This window comes from Cryptomeria japonica, chromosome 10, assembly GCF_030272615.1.
Source record: "Cryptomeria japonica chromosome 10, Sugi_1.0, whole genome shotgun sequence".
In the NCBI taxonomy this organism is placed as follows: Eukaryota; Viridiplantae; Streptophyta; class Pinopsida; order Cupressales; family Cupressaceae; genus Cryptomeria; species Cryptomeria japonica.
The window spans coordinates 11,270,957-11,289,366 of NC_081414.1; the positions used below are offsets into that span (position 1 = coordinate 11,270,957).

The window sequence follows — 18,410 nt, forward strand, 5'->3', positions numbered from 1 at the left end:
GTTTGCATAGTGTTTTCCCATAATCAAATGCCAATAAACCAACACTTGGAAAGTAAAATGCAAGAATACAATTGACTGATTTAAACTTCAGAATTCTGATTTCTTGTGACAGCAACATAATAACTTCCAGAATCTAGGAAACTATTCCATCAAGGCATAATGAAATTACCAGGAGTCCAACGCCTAGCCGGAAGAGGGAATCTATTGAATAATCTTGAATAAGTGACAATGGGTGAGCGCTCAAAGACATCCAGTGACTCCAAAGGAGTTTATTTGCATCAACAATAATTACTAAAAACAAATATACTGAAATTGCTAAGGAATGTGCTTGGCCTCCAAGCAAGATTATTGAATTTCCTAAGTTTTCCTCAAAGAATCCTTGATCTAAACCCCAATGACATTTGTAGCCTGTAGAATGCACCAAACCCCTGTAGAAAAGTGAAGACAATGAAGATCATAACAACTTCCAGCTTCCCTCTGAGTTATATGACCCAAATGATGAAGCCAGAGAGTTGCAAGTTGTATGGCCAGCAAGGAGGAGGTACAGTTGGCTCAAGAAATGGTATGACTGCCTTTGGGGGTCTCCAAATCCTCCTGAATCTGCCATACAAAGTCTGAATATGCTGATAAAGTTCTGAATTTGTTGATATAACTCTCAACTGAAGCACAAACAGGAATCTTGTATGAATTCCCCACAATTGTGAACTGGGTTGATGTCCAATTCATTGATCCCCAAGGAGTTTTCTTCCATGGAGGCTTGTCTGCTGCTGAAATCCATTTGTAGAGCTCAATTCCTGAGAAGTTGATTGTAAATTGATTCAAAGATGCCAAAAATGGAGCCCCATACATTGCTTTATTACTTCCCAACCCTAATCGCACATTTTTGGGTTCTCATGTTTTAATTTAATGAAATTTATTAAATGTAATAAACTCCTTGCCAAATCACCCAACTTGAGGGTCTTATTATTCAATGACTAGGCCCCACCTTTTTAAATCACTTTATGCTTAGGAAAACGTGCCATGGGGCCCTTTTTAATAACTTAATTCAACTTTGCACTTTATTTCATTAAGTCACTTTAATTAATTCTGTTTCTATTTTTAGAAAAAGTGACTTTATATTATAATAACATTATAATATCAAATAATAACACTATCAAGTGCCAAATGCCAAGTGTAGACCCCCATGTTCCATCGCTATCATCTCCTATTCACTGAATGCACCTGCAGAGATGGCTAATAGGTGAACCTCTATATCTGAGTGATCTACTAGGAAAGAAGGGACATTACATCCGCAACTCATTTCAGCAGCATAGCAACTTTAAGGAACGAAAACTCCTTGAAGAGAGGTGGATTTGGACAATACCCTAGTTCACAGAATTGAGGGATTCATTCAGAATTCCTAATTGTGCTTCACTTCAGACTTGTTACGGCAGTTTCAGAGGATTAATTGCAGATTGGAGAGGGTTTGGAGACTTTAGAAGGTAGCCATTCCTTCATTTGCAGTAGCCGTATCCTCCCATAGCAGGCCGTACCATCCTACAGACCCCAATTTGTCTAGAACAGTCGTACAACACATGAAAGGGTTTGAATTTGCTCCTATCTCCATTGTCCACACTTATTAGCAAGAATCTAATAATTACTTTAGGCTACAAGAGGCATATGTGGACCAAATCAGTGATTCATTGAGGAAAATTTGGTTAATTCAATAATCTTGCCTACAGGCCAAGCACAATTCTTAGCAGTTTCAGTATATTTGTTTTATTTAATTATGGTTGATGCCAATAAACTTGTTTGGAGCATAGTTCCAGGACTCGCTAGGACTTTCCAAGTCCTGAGCCGAGTGACCCTAGCCGAGTCTCAGGGACTTGAGACTCTCTAGGAACTCACTCTAGGCAAGACTCACTAGAAACTGGTTTTTTGTCGAGTCCTGTCGAGTTTTTGCCAAGTCTTGCCAATTTCTTGCCAAGTCCCGAGTTAGGTCAGACTTGCCGAGTCCGAGTTTTGGAACTATGGTTTGGAGTCATTGAACTTCCCCGGATGCTCATGTATTGTGATCTATTTGAGAATTTCAATAACACCACCTTGGTTGAGCGTTGGACTCCTGGTATGCGATCTTGTCTTGTTTCACATTAAGTCTAGAAAGTTGCTGCCTTGCTGTTTTAGAAATCAGAATTCAAAAAATAAAAATCAGAACTTTATATTTCCGCAAATTGAATTTAAAAGTATTATATATCTGGTTTATAATTCCATTTCAAGGGTTGTTCCATCATTGGCATCCTAAAATGCATCAAAACCATTTGAAAACTATCCTAAAACCTCAAACCAGCAGCATTAAAATTCAGAAAAATTTGTATAAAAAATGGCTGGGGATCTTTCATTATGACTGTACAAATATATTTATTGTTTGTCTTTATACTTTCCTATGGATAATAAAAGATAGGAATGATAGTGTAATAATGCTTTTTTATCACTAACTGTTCATATGACGATTAAGTAAATTATATGATGGAGTTTGCAATTCCTTTCAATCTCACCATCCAATTATGGAGGGAGAATACAAGGAAGCAAGAGCACTAGGCTCTAGCACGTACGCCAACCCCAAGTGTGGGCCAAGAGGCCAAGTTGACAAGGTCCTTGGTGCTCTTGGGCTTGTTGGAGAGGGATAGACTTGAGGTGCCTTGTGTGATTCTCCTTGAGCTCCATAATGGGGACAGGTGTAGGGAGAGAAAGGGTTGTTGAATCCTTCATATAAATTGGGCAATATATAAAGAATGTTGAATATATGATCTATCATAGCATAATGGAAATGTTGACTAACTTGTTGTGCAGGTTCCAGACCAAGCTCTAGTTGACAATTCCCTCCATTGTATTTACTATGTACTAAAATTGTGATTCTAGGTCAGAATATAGGAGGGTCCCATTAGGGGACATTACGTAAAGATTCGAAATTATTCTTTTCTCATATTAATTAAATTGCACGGGAACACTCCGTCTGCTCAAATATAAACTGAAAAGTGAAAACACACTTTAGCACCGGCATGGCAACGTGAGGTTATATGAGACTGTTTATTTAGTTATTTTATAAACAGTTGTTTTCAGTCTTGATTATTGTCATTCAGTTTCAAGCCCAATGACTAAATTTAAATTTTGGAAGACTATTGCTGATGTACTTTGTTTAGTATTGGTCATTAGAACTTGTAGCTCAAGAGCACATCAGTGATATTAGTTTTGGGTTTTTACATGAAAGTGGTTTTGGTGATTTTAAATGAAGTTTCCATATGAACTAATTATGGTTCATTTGTTTTTCACTATGTTACCCCAAGTTTCCGGGATGGGGGAATGGGTTTCCGGGACGGATTTTTTTTGGCCATTTTTTGGGATGATAGAGAGGACAACTATATAAAAAATAGGGAAAATTTAAAATATATAGAGAAATTGCAAATATTCATATGATAACATTGACGAATCTAAAATCATTCATCATATACATTATACATAGCAATTGAGTTGAAATGAGAAAATTCATATACATGATGTAACTTACTACTATAGTTAATTCAAATTGCTTTCATACATTCATAAATATAATTCATTGAATCATTGTCAATATGCATGTAATATGAATATCAAAATGCCCAAAGGCTGCAACTTTCAACAAAAAGATCATATATGTCAAAAGTCTCAAAAGAGTCAAAAGTAAAACAAAAAAAGTATGCCACTGCCCTTCTAATCTTCATCAAAATCAGTGTCACTTCCACTATTAGCCTCAACAAGGTTGCATCATCCAATGGAATACCAACCAATCCTTCCCGTGCGTTGTCCTCATCAACCTGGGTGGCGTCTTCTGGATTAATACCTCACTGTAAAGCTGGACTTTGTCGATACTTTGGAGTTTGATGATCCTCGAGTCATACAGCACTATGCACAGCCACTAACTTCTCCACTCATCGAGAGGTAAGCCTATTCCTCTTGATGGATTGGATAAAGCCATATGTAGACCAATTCCTCTTTGCAGCAGATAAACTAGCAACCTGTGAAAGGAGGCGAATGGCAAGTGTCCTCAACTCTGGTGGATGCAACCCATGCCATTGCCACCATCCAATAGGGTTTTTTTGTGCCACTATTGCTCTATCCATCCTCTCCTTTGGTGTGTTGAAGTTTCAACCATCAAGATTTGAGAAGGCAACCCATTGCTCAGGGATACTGGACTGCTTAGGTGAATGCATCTTTTGAAGGGCCTTCATTAACCCATGTGTCACCTCATCATCAACATAAGGGGGCGGCCCTCTAGGCTTGGGCTCATACCATTTTAGATTTAGTGCAAAGGCTGCCATATGAAGTGGGGTATTCATAGTGTTCCACCTCCACATGTCAATGGGCCTAATATACTGCTCATATAAGTCCAAGTTATTATTCTTAGCAAAATTACTTCATCTTTTAAATTGTGCTATCAAATTTCTCATATATCTCTCCAAGATTAGGAGAGTCCGTATCAGCATATCTAATGACATCTACAATAGGTGAGATGGAGCAAAAATATTTGCAAAGTGCACATTTTTTTCAAATGAGAATAAGATTAAAGATTACTGATCTCAAAGTTAATTGACAACTAGGATACTTAGAAACTTTGAAAGATTCAACAATAATTTAAGTATTAAAATTGGATTTTTTTAATAAAATCTGAAAATCAGCAATGTCTTACCTCACAGTGGACCACCAATCGTCATCAAGGATCCTTTGTTTGATGGCATCTCCTCAACGGTGCTTGCATTAGGCCATTTATTCCATTCTGAATTCACCACCAGCAATTGTAGAGTGTCATGCACCTCAATCATCCTCTCTAACAAAATGAATTAACTAACGTATTTTGTCTCCACATATTTGTGAAATTCCTTCTTTAAAAAAGTCATGAAGAGAACAAGTGAGGTGTAATGATTGCAAATGAACATTTGAATATTTCTAGCTTGTGCCACCACTTCCTTTACCCAATCTAATTTCTCTATGTCCTTCATTGCATTGTTCAATGCATGAACACAATATGTCCAAAAGATGTGCTTGTAAGCACCCTGCACGATTAAGCGAACCAATTTGCACACACATGCTGAATTAGTGATCACCTGAACAACATTTGAGGCCCCAACCTCGTCTACGGCCTCTCTCAAAATGTTAAATTGAAAGTCTACCTCCTTTCTTTTCCTTGAACAATCAATGGCTCTAAGAAAATAAGATCCAACCGTGCATGTGACTATGATGATCAGTGGCTGATGTTTAATATTGGTCCACCCATCCATCACAGTAGAACTTGTCCTCATCCAAGTTCGCCTCATGTCCTCCATCACCAAACTCACCTTACAATATGCTTTGTCAAGGAGGGTACTGCGTACTTTATGATCTCTAAGGGGTACAAAAGAGGGACCAAGAATAGCTATATATTTGACCATTTTTTTGAAGTAAGAAGAACAGGCCACATGAAATGGGATGGCATGGGCATAAAAAAATTTAGCAGTGGAAGACTTTGTCAAAGCCCGTCCCTGCACATTGAATATATTATCAACTGATCTTGGCTGCCCAATATCACTAGCCTTTCCCTTTCCTTTTATGGCATCCACACTATGAATAGCACTACCACTACCAACACTGGATGACATAGGCTGAGGCATAGATGGCTGCGGAGGAAATTGCATTGGCATGGGCACACCTTTAGACTTGTTTTCTGCCTCCATATGTAATCTATAACATTCTATCTTATCATCCTCCTTTATATCTTTGCAAAATTTATCTCCTTTAGTGGGAACAACCAAGAAATGAGACCACACCCTTGTTTAGCTCCCTCTAAAATAAGTATTGTATATGTGACATAACCACACCTTACTCCCTCCCGAATTTTCCTTTTTGACATCTATGCATGAACAAGGCAAAGAAGAGGTTGTTTGGGGTTAAAAGGACCTTGTGCATAGGGTTTTAAGGTAAGGGAAGGGCACTCAAATTGGTCTTGTGGACGTTGTGCTTCACCCAACACCCTCACTCCCACCCCCAGTTATATTTATTTTATTTCCAACTTCTTCCCCTTCTTGGTCACTTCTATCATTGCCACAGCTGCTCATGTTTTATGAGTATAATGCAAGTTTAAAGTACTGAAATATGAGGAAAAAAAATCAAACATTTGATGGAGATTTCTTCTTTAACTTTGAATTAAAAAAAACAAAAAACAAAAATGAAGCAAATGAGTCACCTTGAGTGGTCTCAATGCTCCAAATGCTCCTTCAAACCGTGCTATTTCCTCCTTTTTTTCTCTCCTTCAAACCCTACAGCTTGTTGTTGCTATTGCTACTTGTTCTAAGAAATGTCAAAACGTCAAATTGAGATAGAAATCAGGTTTTTAAACCCATTTAGGGCGAGCTGGGCTGTAGGGGCCACTAAAACAATAAAATAAGACTTTAAAATTTCGGTTTTTTTTTTAAATGTTGCAAAAAATGAGGGAAAGCCAGCCTTTCCTAAGATGGCCGGGAGATGTTTGAGACATCCCTGGCTGTCTTGGGTTTCCGCTGCGTCCCCCTATTTCTGCTCCCATTTCTGAATTTTGCTGCCCCCCCATTTCCGCTCCCATTTCTGAATTTTGCAAGGTTCTGGGGATGGCAAGGTGACGTCCCCTGCCCATCCCCCCATCCCTGGGGCGTTTCTGTTTCCGGGATGCCTGATTTTGCCCAGGAAATGCGTCCCTGGGTAAGCTTGTTTTTTCATATTGATGTCTGATGTTAAATTTTAGAAAACCATTTTTTATGCCGTCCTAATTTGGTCTCAATATAATGATGGTTTTCTGAAAACACTTGTGAACTTCTGAAATTTGATGCGAGTTTCTAGAATGGCATCCTAGAAGATAACAGTAATCATTTAGAATGAAGAGGTTGGGAGTCATGGCAGATCTGGCAGAAATGTAATGATGATCCATGCACTCTGACAAAGTGCGAGGAATAATCTTTGTTTTCCTCTCATTGCTATTGTATTTCTGATAACTATAGAAAGCTTTGGAGTGGTTGGCAGCACACTAGATGCCTCGAATGTTGACAGTGCTAGTAGTGGATTAAGAGACTCTTCATTTTGACCTCTAATGCTCTCTAAAGGAGACTTTCATGGCATTTTCAGTAAGTGTTAATTATTAATCATAGCTTTTCTAGGTGGTTTTATGGAAGATATATAACCTCTATATTTGGAATTTCTAGAATTATAATTATTGTTTGAGCTAGAGCCTTGTCTTGTGGCACAATTTTCTGTGGAAAAGTTTCTGTCCCCAAAGATTGCCCCCCTGTCTACCCGTCCCCATGTCCCCATTCCTGAGACTCCATGGATTACTAAAGTATAGTGTAGGCCCTATTCCATAGTCATCAAACTCAAATTATTTGTCCGAGTTTTGTTCAGAGCTCAATTTTTTTGGACTATCCACTTCCTGCAATTTTGTCTTTATTCTATTTTCACCGTTTAATAAATGCCTTGAAAATGAAATAGTAAATGTGCATGATCAATGATTTAGGTTCAGAATGGAAAGGTCTTATTTGTATATTTGCCCCAGTTGGTTTTAAGATATTAATTTCAATATTTATAATGTTTTGATAAATCGATGACTTTGACTCATAAGGGTACATGATTAAGCAAAAGGGTCTTTTTACTATGCTTGCAACTTATAGTTCGTAGTATTCTAGGCCTGGGAATGCTCAAGAATCGATTGGTTTCTGTTGACGTGTCTAAAGTCGCATTGCTGCAAACTCCATCCGGCCAACGCAGAATAGAATGTACTCACTGAGTATCCTATCCTCTCTTGAGATAAGGAAATCCCTAATGCTGTTTTTGCATTTGATCAAAGGGGACGACCTCAAGGTTTTGATTGTTAGGTCTTGATTGCGGGATTACTCAGTGGTTTGATGTGTTTTGCTGGAAACACAAGGGGACTTACGGTGAGATAGGCAATTGTTGGATGAGTTGCCTAAAATTCTAACGGTCTCGTTATCGATTGGTTTCAGTTGGATTGATACTAATTCAGCAGGACTGCGGATTCTTCTTGGTAAAAAAAAAGGGAAAAGAGGGATAGGGAAAAGAGATACAAAAAATCTAACTATTTAACTAAGATAGCATACTCAAGAAAAACAGACAGACACCTCCAAATAATCAGACTAAACACTATCAGCTATTTAAGCACAATATTTGTATGAATCTAGTGCAAGCTTCAAGGGAAAATTAAGATTTTCATGCTATTAAACAAAGATTCATAATTTTATATTCATTCACTAAATGTTCAATAACCGAACTAAGCACATGAGAAGGTTCAGATTAACCATGCAAAAGGAATGACAATCAGTCAGTCCCTAATGGTATGAACAGCGAGGATTCTATCAGATGTTTATCTAGAAAATGCTATAGAGAAATGAAAGGAACATAACAGAATAATTCAAATGGTGAAGGAGACCATGCACTCACAATGAAATAGAAACAGCCTTAACTTTGCATTAAATCCTGTGTAAATTTCACCAGAGCTTCAACAACAATCCATGAACTTCTTGCAAAATAAGGGAAAACCAATCCCTTTTAAATAGGTTTCCAAAAATAGATGAATGGCCAAGATCTAAACTAAACAAGTGGTCCAGATTCATCTTTACAAAAGGTACCCATACCCATAAATGGAGGGTAAATATCAGCAACCACCCAAAAGGGGAGAAATAACTACCTAAAAAGGTAATTAAAATTAAAGGCTATCCATAATAATTCAAAAAGTGCACATGCACAAAGTTTTAAAGTTTACAATTGACTTGGCAGTCAAATATGAACTTTGGCCAAAAAGTGACCTTTTCAAATTTGAAAGGAAAAAGCACTTTTTCTTTTCCAGCTGTAGATTCCTCGGTGATGAATTCGACCTCGTTGTATAGGTACTCTCCCCAGATATCCCGATCGGTTGCACGTTCTACCCGAACGTAGTCCTAAAATCTCAGGCATAACTTGAATAATTCGGTCGTCGACGGCATAGGTGGATTGAACATTTTGTAATGGATAGCCTGTAGGAGGCTATCCAAATTCTCCAGCTCCTCTCTCCAGTATGACTTGTGATTTTCAAAACATGATATGTCCGCTTGAAACCCAATAGCAAAATCTAGATCCTCTACGGAGTAAGTGACCCTGGGATTAAGCCTGTCCTCCCACTGTGGTTGCACCTCACTATCCTCCTTACTATTTTTCCAACCGGGAACCATGGATTTGAGGATCCTTTCACCAAGATCCTTCACATTTGATAAAGTGTCATTGCACTTATCATGCATCTTATTGATATTATCCCTCATGTCGTCCTTCATGCTGAGGGTCCAATACCACTCTTTGAGGGTATTGACACTATAAGGATTTAGGATAGTATCAATAGCAGGGATTTGAGAGCAGGTCCAAAATAGAGCCCTAATGAGGGGCAATGCCCTGACAATCGCCTCATGAGTGTTATAGCATTCTTTCTTCAGCTTACACATTTTGATAATAGTGGCTTCCCTATGGAGGGCCATTTCGCGCAGATCCTTGAAGATTTTCTCTCCTCTTTCTTTAATGCCTCGCATCCACTCCTTGACGGCCTTGGCAGTATCTCGTACTCCTTCAAATTCTGTGGTGCTCCTTTGTGCCAATGCTGTAGGGGGAATGTGGGATTCGGAAGCATTATGCAATGGTCTCAGGAGTTGATCAATGTATCCTTCGGCCTGTTCAGCACGAACTCGATACATGTTATTTTTAGTTGTTATCTCTTCGAGTTGTTTGAGCACGTTTTTCACAGTCTTTGAATTCCTCCCTTTCCCGCTCTTTAGTGGCTCGTCCGATGGGGATAGTTGTGATGCTATAATCAGCCAGTGTAACTTGATCTGCTGGCTTATCAACAGGCGGGTGGCGATATGAAGGGTACGGTCTGTCTTGATGCCATGGTTAAATTTGCATTCTGTTCTTTAATGTTTTCAGCCGGCTCATTGCATATTTGTAGCTGCTCCGTTACAGGAGGAGTGGAGGAAGTGTCAAGTTCTTTGCTCGCAGCTGAATTCTCTCCCACTTCACTGAACAACTGTCTGGTATCCTCATGTGATGGTTTCTCTTTAGTCTTTTCAAGCTCGCGGGTCTCATTTGTCCTTTGCTCGCCTTCAATAGTGGAGTCATCCTTGGCAGTACTATGCAACTGTAGTTCATGGTGGCTCTGTTGGGTGGGTTCATGCATCTCCAACCCTTGAATGGATGGAATCTCTCCTTCCTCCACTTGATTCTCAGGTTTGGTAGATTCAATGGCTCTTACCTCGGTATCTAGCCTGTCGGGTGCAGGAGGATCATCAACTCCGAATGTGTCAATATCACTCTGGGAAGACAGAGCAGGTATATAATCTAGTTCAACTTCTTCATCAGATGAACTGGGGTCTTTTGATGATGAAGTGACCTCTGGTCTTCTAATAGGGATCTTTTCCCTTCTTGTTCTTTTAGATGTTCGAGTCCCTTTGGAGGCTTTAGCCTTCTTCCTTTTTGCAGGCTTTTCAACCTCTTCCTTTGGTGCATTGGAGGTTCCCTCATCTTCAGAGGACTGAGAATCAAGGCTACCCATCATTTGGTAGGTGAACTGGACTCCCTCATGAATCAGTTGCTCAATTTGCTGGTGCAACCACTGGTCAGTGTATCTTCCTGGGGCTGCCATAACCGCCTCAAAATCAGTGATTGGATCCTACGACCAATCAATGCCTAGCAAAAAATGTCTTGCTGCCTCGAATTCCCAGATCTGTAGGCAATTTCCTGAATCTGTTAACTGATCTGGGACCCGACGGTATTCATAGAGTCGCATTTGCTGCACACTAAGCCTTGAATATTCGCGTCGTCGGACCTCATAGTCATCAGAGCAATTCTTCCAATAATCTTCAACTGACTCCTTTGCTCTGTATCGCCTACCATAGGCTCTCTTTGCCAGATTGTCGTGATCAAAGCATTTCCTTGGGAAATGTTCTTGTTGGCTGTAGGAGGCTAGTTCTGCAAGGGATTCCTCTGCATGGGCTGGATTCTTCAGATGGACATCAAGGTTACCTATAACCATAGGGAAGGCGAATCTGGACTGCTTCGTGTCTCTGAGTAAACTGTTCGCCGGACGTGACTGCCTTGGGACTTCCAGGAGAACTATTTTGTCAGTTGGGTATCGCGGAAGTCGGAAAGGAGCATCCTCAAAGCCAACTATCCGGATGTAGGAGAACCTTGGGAACTAGATGAACCAGGCACCATACCTCTGCACCAGAATAGTAGCTTGCTCCGAGAGCCTTATGTGTAGTCCTCCTTGTATCAGCCTAACTAGATGCATTGTGAAGGCGTCATTGACGCGCTCATACTGACCAACTGCATAGGCGGGGCTATTCTTTTCCCTTTGAGCTATGTCCTGATAGTGTAGCTGTGGATAACAGTCATATACCTTCACCTGATTGGGCCCATTCCCAATTTCACCCTTCATGATTAAACCTGGCAGTGGCTGGTTCTTGGCGAACATGTAGACTAGATAGGATGTCATAGTGAAGTACTTTTTCGCCTCAAGTTCGATCAATTGGGTATGAATTTTGTCACTTATGATCTGGGGCCAGTTGAACTTGGATTTCCTAGCGAAGACCTGTTCTGTAAAGTAGAACATCCACTCTTCAAAATAGTTGGATTGGGGGAGTCCCATAACCCTTCTGAGCAATGTGACCATGTCTCCATGCTCATTGTGGAAGTCGCTCCTGGGGGTCTTTTTTCCAATCACGATGCTTGGAGGTCTTCTCTCCTTGTACCACTCCTCATTTATCAGTGTTCTGCATTTGGCAGGGTTCATATCATACGCCACCTGCGCTTCATCTATAGTTGTTGCTATGGGGTTGTTTGGGAGGGGAATATTAAATGTGTCGCCAATGGCCTCAGGAGTGAAGTTAGCGAGGACCATATTCTCGAGGAGCACCAATCTGGAGTTTGGTTGGTAATCCCAGGCAACCTCTACTACCAGTTCATAGTTTTGCACTGATGGGGGAAATCCTGCTGCTTGGGCGATGCCACTTTGCATCATCCGCCTAGGTCTGCCATAGGCATTAGGGGAGAATACTCGGTCTCTGAAATCTTGAATATCAATGTGGCCCAGGTCAGTATCACCCACATTTTCCCACACACACTGAACTTTTGATTCCCTTAATCCTCCTCTCTGATATTGATATTTCATCTTTTCGACTTTGCGAGGAATATCTAACTTGGATGCTCGTGACGTCTCAGCTGCACCAGGTGTCTTTGATGATTCTACTACTGATTTAGGCATTTATCCTGCACAGCCGGATGCGGATTACGAGACGATATAAAGGAAACGAAGCGGGTTAGATAAAGGGATACGCCAGCATACAAGGATTAATTTGAAAACCGAATTTTAAAGAATAGCATGATATTTCAGCTTAAAAAAAAAAGCTTGATTGATTTAGACATGAGCATTTATGAAGCTTTTTCGATTGCAAATTTATTTATTTGGTTGTGGCTCAAGGATTTAGATGATTTCGACTACTAAATTTACACTTAGGCATTCTAGGATCGAATTTCAAAATGGACGATGCTTAAGATTTTCCCTAAGTCTGAAAACGCATTTCTTGGTTAACTCATGGGAACAGACTTGGATTTTAATTGCTTGCTTGACGCGCTTATAAACTAGGAAAGATGCGGTTTTAAGATTTAATTGTTTTAATCAACTTTTGCACACACATCTATACGATTTTGCAAATATTTCAAACGATTTTAAGAGAGGTGAGGCAGACTTACCTGGTGAAATGAATGGCGTGAATCCGCACAACCTGTCTTGCAAGAATGATTTCCTTTGGATTCTGAAAAATGTCTCTTATGCTCTACGTTTGAAAAGACAAACTCACAATTTGCAAATTTGGAATGGGAGAGTTTTGCAATTTCAAATTTCAACGGTTAACTCCCTACTCCAAATTTTCGTGCCTAAGATTTGGAAAGAAAGTGCAGTTTAGAAACTTGGGCATAGCGATTTTTTACCTTGGCGATTTTGACTTAATAGTGATTTCGAAAAGGGTTTGCAACGTTTAGAAATCACGATTTTAGCAGCGTCAGGGGTGGGCGTTTTTGGAGAATCTTCTAAACCTTTTGCATGGTTCTTCCTTGGTGATTTTCGTGGATGGAGAGGGGAGCTGGGCGAAAACCATTTACTGCGCGATTTTGAGATGGAAAGCAAATTGCGGATTTTGGAAAGTCTTTTCAAACTTTTGCGTTGCAAATGCCATTTGCAAACATGTTAAAAACTGCGATTATACCTTATACTGCAATTTTTGGCACTTTGTGTGCTTTTGCAAGCCTTTACTTTAACCGATCTTTCACGCGTACCCTCTAAATCACGTTTTTCGGGATTTTGGGAGTCTTTGTAAGTTATATGAAAAAACACGATTTTCCTTGGAATGCCAACTCCGGTGTTTTGGGTTGCTTTTGCGAGTTTTTACTTTTCGCACTTTTCTCTCGAAATGTGAACTTTGGCGTTTTGAGGCATTTAAAAACTTCGGCACTTTCCCCTTTATGTGATTTTCGGTGATAGGAGGAGGATTGTCAAGTTTATACTTTTAAAACTTATCCCTTATATCGCGATTTTTCGGGGTTGTCATACACTTTTCAAATTTAGCACTTTTCGCATTATTCCCCTATCGTGCGAATTTCGGGGTTTTGGGGTCATTTGCAAACTTCGGCACTTTAGTGCACTTTTCCAACTTCAGCACTTTTACCTTATAATGCTATTTTTGGGGTTTTGACCCATTTTGCCAATTTTCACTTTCACGCACTTTACTTATGCAATTTTCGGGCTTTTGAAGGAGTTTGCAAACTTAAAATAACTTTCAACTTACCCCATTAATGTGAATTTCGGGTTTTCCATGCACTTTTCAAGTTTTTATCTTTCACATACTTTTCCTTAGAATGCGATTTCGGCATTTCGTGTTGCTTTTCAAACTTTATTTCCCTCACTTATCCTCCATAATGCAATTTTTGGGGTTTTCAGAGGTTTTTGAAACTTCGGCATTTTAAGAGCTATTGCAAGTTTTCTCCCTTTTCGCACTTTACCCTCCAAATGCGAATTTTGGTGTTTTGGTTGCCTTTGAAAACTTTAAACTTTCGCGTTATTCCCTTATTGTGCGAACTTCAGGCATTTTCGAGGGTTATGCCAATTTCTATCATTCTACGCCTATCTCAGGCGATTTTACAAGTCTGAACGATCTCTTGGAATTTCAATGCCCGAAGGCTCAACTCACCTTGCGAATTCACAGGCTGCCGCTCACAACACCATCATCTCATGCACTGATTATGGGCACGCTCAAAAGGACGCGAGACACCCTGTGTGGAACTCAACAGGGTGAAGGCGAAAAGACCAAAAAAGGAAAGGGGGACCCTGTCGGTGACAGGGAGCGTGTGCAACGCACAACAGTTTCCCATAGGGCACAACACACTCTAGTGCGTTGCTCCCATACTTCTTTTTTGTGCAGTGCAATGTGGCATGCTCCCTATTATTAATCACAATTCAAATTCAGTCTTTCAAAGATTGTGCCTCTTTTACATGTATATATATGAGCATTACGATTATGTAAACGTATTCTTCAATAGATAATCATGATAGGGTACAAGCACTGTGATTACGAATATGTATTCTTCAATAGATAATGATGATGCTGTACAAGTATTGTTCCATAGTAATCGTGATAAAATGAAATACAGTGTTTATGTAAATGACTTGTGAAAATTGGTTATTTCCAATTTCCTGTTGGGCATGATTTATTTTTATTTTCCTTTATTGTAGTGCGCTTAACATGTTTTTTTACATACAGTTTCAGGGACAACAAAGTAATGGCAACTCTGAAAGCTCTTAAAATCAAGACAGGTAGTTGTAAGCGTATCCTTAAAGAGCTTCATTCATATGAAAAGGAAGTTGACAGGGAAGCTGCTAAGACTGCAGCCATGAAAGAGAAGGGTGCTGATCCTTACGACCTTAAACAACAGGTATGTGTGCTTGTTTAAGAGATGTAGACTAGAACATGAAATTTTTATGACAAATATTGGCTATTATGTTTGAGTACAAGTTTTGATTTTGCTTTCACATATATATCTGTCGTAGGACTTATCATTTACGTATCAGAATTTGTGAAGACCTTGTAATATAGTTGGTTGTAAATTACTGAATGCAATAGAAGTTCAGCTGCTATCAAATAACAGACAAAAGCAATAGAGTAGTTGTTACATTTAAAATGGAACACCAACAAAGAATTGGTGAGTAAAAAATAATTCGCTGACATGTGACCATTTCATACTTTATTTACAATGCCTTGAGATGAGATCTTGCTATTTCTGCCAGTCTGCTTGAAAGTAAATGTTGTCTATTTAGTATTCTCTAGTTCTCCATGGTGAATGAGTAGCCTTTCGTGATGTGTTTTAGGAGAATGTCTTGGCAGAATCAAGGATGATGCTTCCTGATTGTAGAAAGCGTCTTGAGTCCGGCCTTGCTGACTTGCAGGGAATGCTGGTAAGTTTCAGTCTTTCTTTCCAAAGTGAAGGGGATAAATATTAATTGTTAAAGGATATCCTTTCACAACTGAACTCAAAATATATATTGTGTTCAAACATCTCTTTTTTTTAAATAAATGACTATGCGTGATTTTGTTGATTCAGGCTGGGCTAGAAAAGCCATGTGATGATGCTGAGGAGATTATTGAAGCCAAAAATATAGTAAAAGAAGTAGAAGCTTTGTTTGAGACCTTACCATCGTGAGGTCACTCAGTCATTGTCTTGAGAGGACTTCCAACTGGTACCTTTAACATGTTGCAGAAGGCTTGGAGGTTGTTTAAATCTACATTGTGCCTTTCTTGTGCATGAGACAATACTTGTGCCTAAGCGCCATTTCAAATATGCTAGCAACCTCTTGTAACATGCTAAACTATAGATGTTTGCATCATTTGCTTACATTGTGTGCTTCGAGAATGGTGGATATTTTTTTCTGTTTCTATTTTTCTTTTAAGGAATTTTTTCCTGTATTTCTTGTCATTTTGTTAAGGATTTTTTTTATTTGCTGTGCCATGAACTAAAGATGAGTTATATCTTAATCATTTCATCAAGTACAAACATTGATATGCTTAAATGTATATGTCATTGTATCTTGTGTTTACTCCCTACGGGGTATATGCTTTATTACTGGAAGTAAACGGGAATTGTAATGGGAATATAGTAATCCAGTATTCACAACAATATATGGCAGAATGATTTATCCTTTATTCCAAAACATGCAATGTGTACAATCATGACCACCTTGTTCCCGATACAAGATGTGATATATATACCTCTCGGCGGTTGGTTAAGAATGCCAACTACTGGCAACTACCAACCACCCCTACGACAAATATAATTCATTACATTGCCAAAACAAAGTATTATTTATTTAGTTGTGGCATATTTGTCGTCTACATCAGCGCCCTCCCCCCTCCCCCCTGCCCCCCACAAAAAAAGAAGTTGTATTCCAGACGACGAAAACAAAATGGGGCTATTCAATTATAGAATTACTGAGAAGAGGGGATGTGAGAGGATGTCCCTGGAGTAGCTGAGGGTTTGGGTGCACCCGAGAAGGTGGAAAGTTGTTGATAGAGATGTTGCACCTGGTCAGCCCGAATCTGGAGGTCTCTCTTAGCAATCTTCTGGTGCTCCAGAGCTACCTTCACCAACTGGATTGCCTCCATAAGGTCCTTCTGTGTAGTCTATAACTGCCTAGACAATGCAACTAGACGGGTATTTGCCTCTTTCAGCCATATCTCGCTTCGCAATGGCCACCCGCTGTTGCTCTAATTCAACCTCTAACGCCACTCTCCATTCCTTCTTTGCCCTGGTAAGGCACTCCCGTTGTATCAACTCTTCCATTGTGGCTAGTTTGCCCGCCTCTGCCTCCCCTGCCAAGTGGGTTGCCTTTTGCAACTCATAAAAAATAGCACAAAATGTGCTCTCCATGCTCTGTAAGGTACCTAGTACCCCACTTGGTTCCTCGCCAACATGCCGTTGATGCCAGGAATCCACCATTTTAGGTGTCTCAATATCTTGCCCTTGAGCTCTAAAGTGCTGCCCAAACTCCACTTTACATCCACTCATAAATGTCAGGAGTCTTTCTACCTTAGTTGGTATCAGGCCAATGTTGATCCACTTCGCCAATTTAGCTACCTCTCGAGTGATTGCAAGAATCTCTTCCATCTTTGTGAGGTGCCTTTGGATGGTCCCGAAGGCATCTTGTGAGTTGGGTTTTGAAACTTGAAGATGTCCAACATGTGTCGCCTGTCTACTAGATTCCTCAACTAGTGCCTCCTACTACTGGATACATTCCCCTCACCATCGAGATGTGCACTCTCCTCGATCTCGATCACATCCCTAGCTTGTCCATCCTTTTGCATAATATCACCCTCTTGGGCTTTTGGGGGCTCTTCTGCATGTTGCTCCACTTGGATGCCCAGAGTAAGGCTAGGTGACAATGGTGGGATGTTTGTAGTACCTACATCAAATCTACTTAGGAAACTGTCAATCCTGACATCAACATCCCTTGTTGCCTCTTCGCTCACGACATCCCCTGTCATCCCTTCGACCACAGGTGTATTCCCTTCGGGTGCCATCTTCCGTACCACCCCTTCGGTTGCGGCACTCTCATGTACCACCCCTTCAGTTGCCACACCATCCTTAAGTACACGACCTTCCGTAGTTGATGTGACAGCCCCTTCTAGAGGTCTAATAGGTTGTGGTAGAATACCCATAGGAGTTGCTTGGTCATCACATCTCGATCCTATGCTTACATTTATCATTAGTATAATCGGTAGACTATTAGACATAATTCATGTTGTTTGTTTATTTCAATTTTAACATGGGCGTGATTGGTAAAATTAGAGGGTTAAATTCAAATGCATTGAAATAAAACTGAAATTAAAATGAAGTTAAATTATGATTATGAGATTAATATCTCATACGTGCTTTGAATATGGTTTATGGTATTGACCTACTGATGCAAATCTGAGTGCAAGTTAGTGCAGGTACATGTCGAAGATGAGAACTTGGTTGAGGTAGAAGTGCCCTTGCCACTTGGTAAGGTTATGCATGATGGAACCCGATGTACTTGCACACACTCACATAGTATGTTCATATTGCATTTGGAATGTTTAAGTTTTGCATTCATGACATTCTGCATTCTTGGTTATCTTGATGTGTAGTTTGAATGTAGAATGCAAATGATATTTATGAAGTTGCATCGTTTACATTATGTTTTGTTTTGAAATGATATGATAGAAAAATTTAACTGTCATCTTTAATGTACATCATTATTTTTTTGTGTAATTACATAATTATTTTTATTACAAAAA

General features: G+C 39.7%; 2 protein-coding genes across 2 annotated transcripts in view; one reads left to right on the top strand and one right to left on the bottom strand.

Annotated features, from left to right (window-relative positions):
- The window catches only part of LOC131069373 (tubulin-folding cofactor A), a 91,726-nt gene extending 75,665 nt beyond the window's left edge, over positions 1 to 16,061 (top strand). Inside the window, exons 2-4 of the mRNA XM_058004745.1 lie at positions 14,862 to 15,033; positions 15,467 to 15,553; positions 15,700 to 16,061. Coding sequence (XP_057860728.1) covers positions 14,881 to 15,033; positions 15,467 to 15,553; positions 15,700 to 15,798 — 339 coding nt within the window. The 5' untranslated portion in view covers positions 14,862 to 14,880 and the 3' untranslated portion in view covers positions 15,799 to 16,061. The remainder of the gene's footprint in view (positions 1 to 14,861; positions 15,034 to 15,466; positions 15,554 to 15,699) is intronic.
- LOC131069351 (uncharacterized) lies at positions 4,854 to 5,723 on the bottom strand. Its single transcript, XM_058004721.2, has one exon. It carries the CDS (start codon positions 5,721 to 5,723, stop codon positions 4,854 to 4,856), a length of 870 nt encoding a protein of 289 aa, XP_057860704.2.
- Positions 16,062 to 18,410: the final 2,349 nt, after the last annotated feature.

Coding starts and splice junctions, on each gene's coding strand:
- LOC131069351 (XM_058004721.2), bottom strand. CDS start 5,723: ATGGAGGCAGAAAACAAGTCTAAAGGTGTGCCCATGCCAATGCAATTT.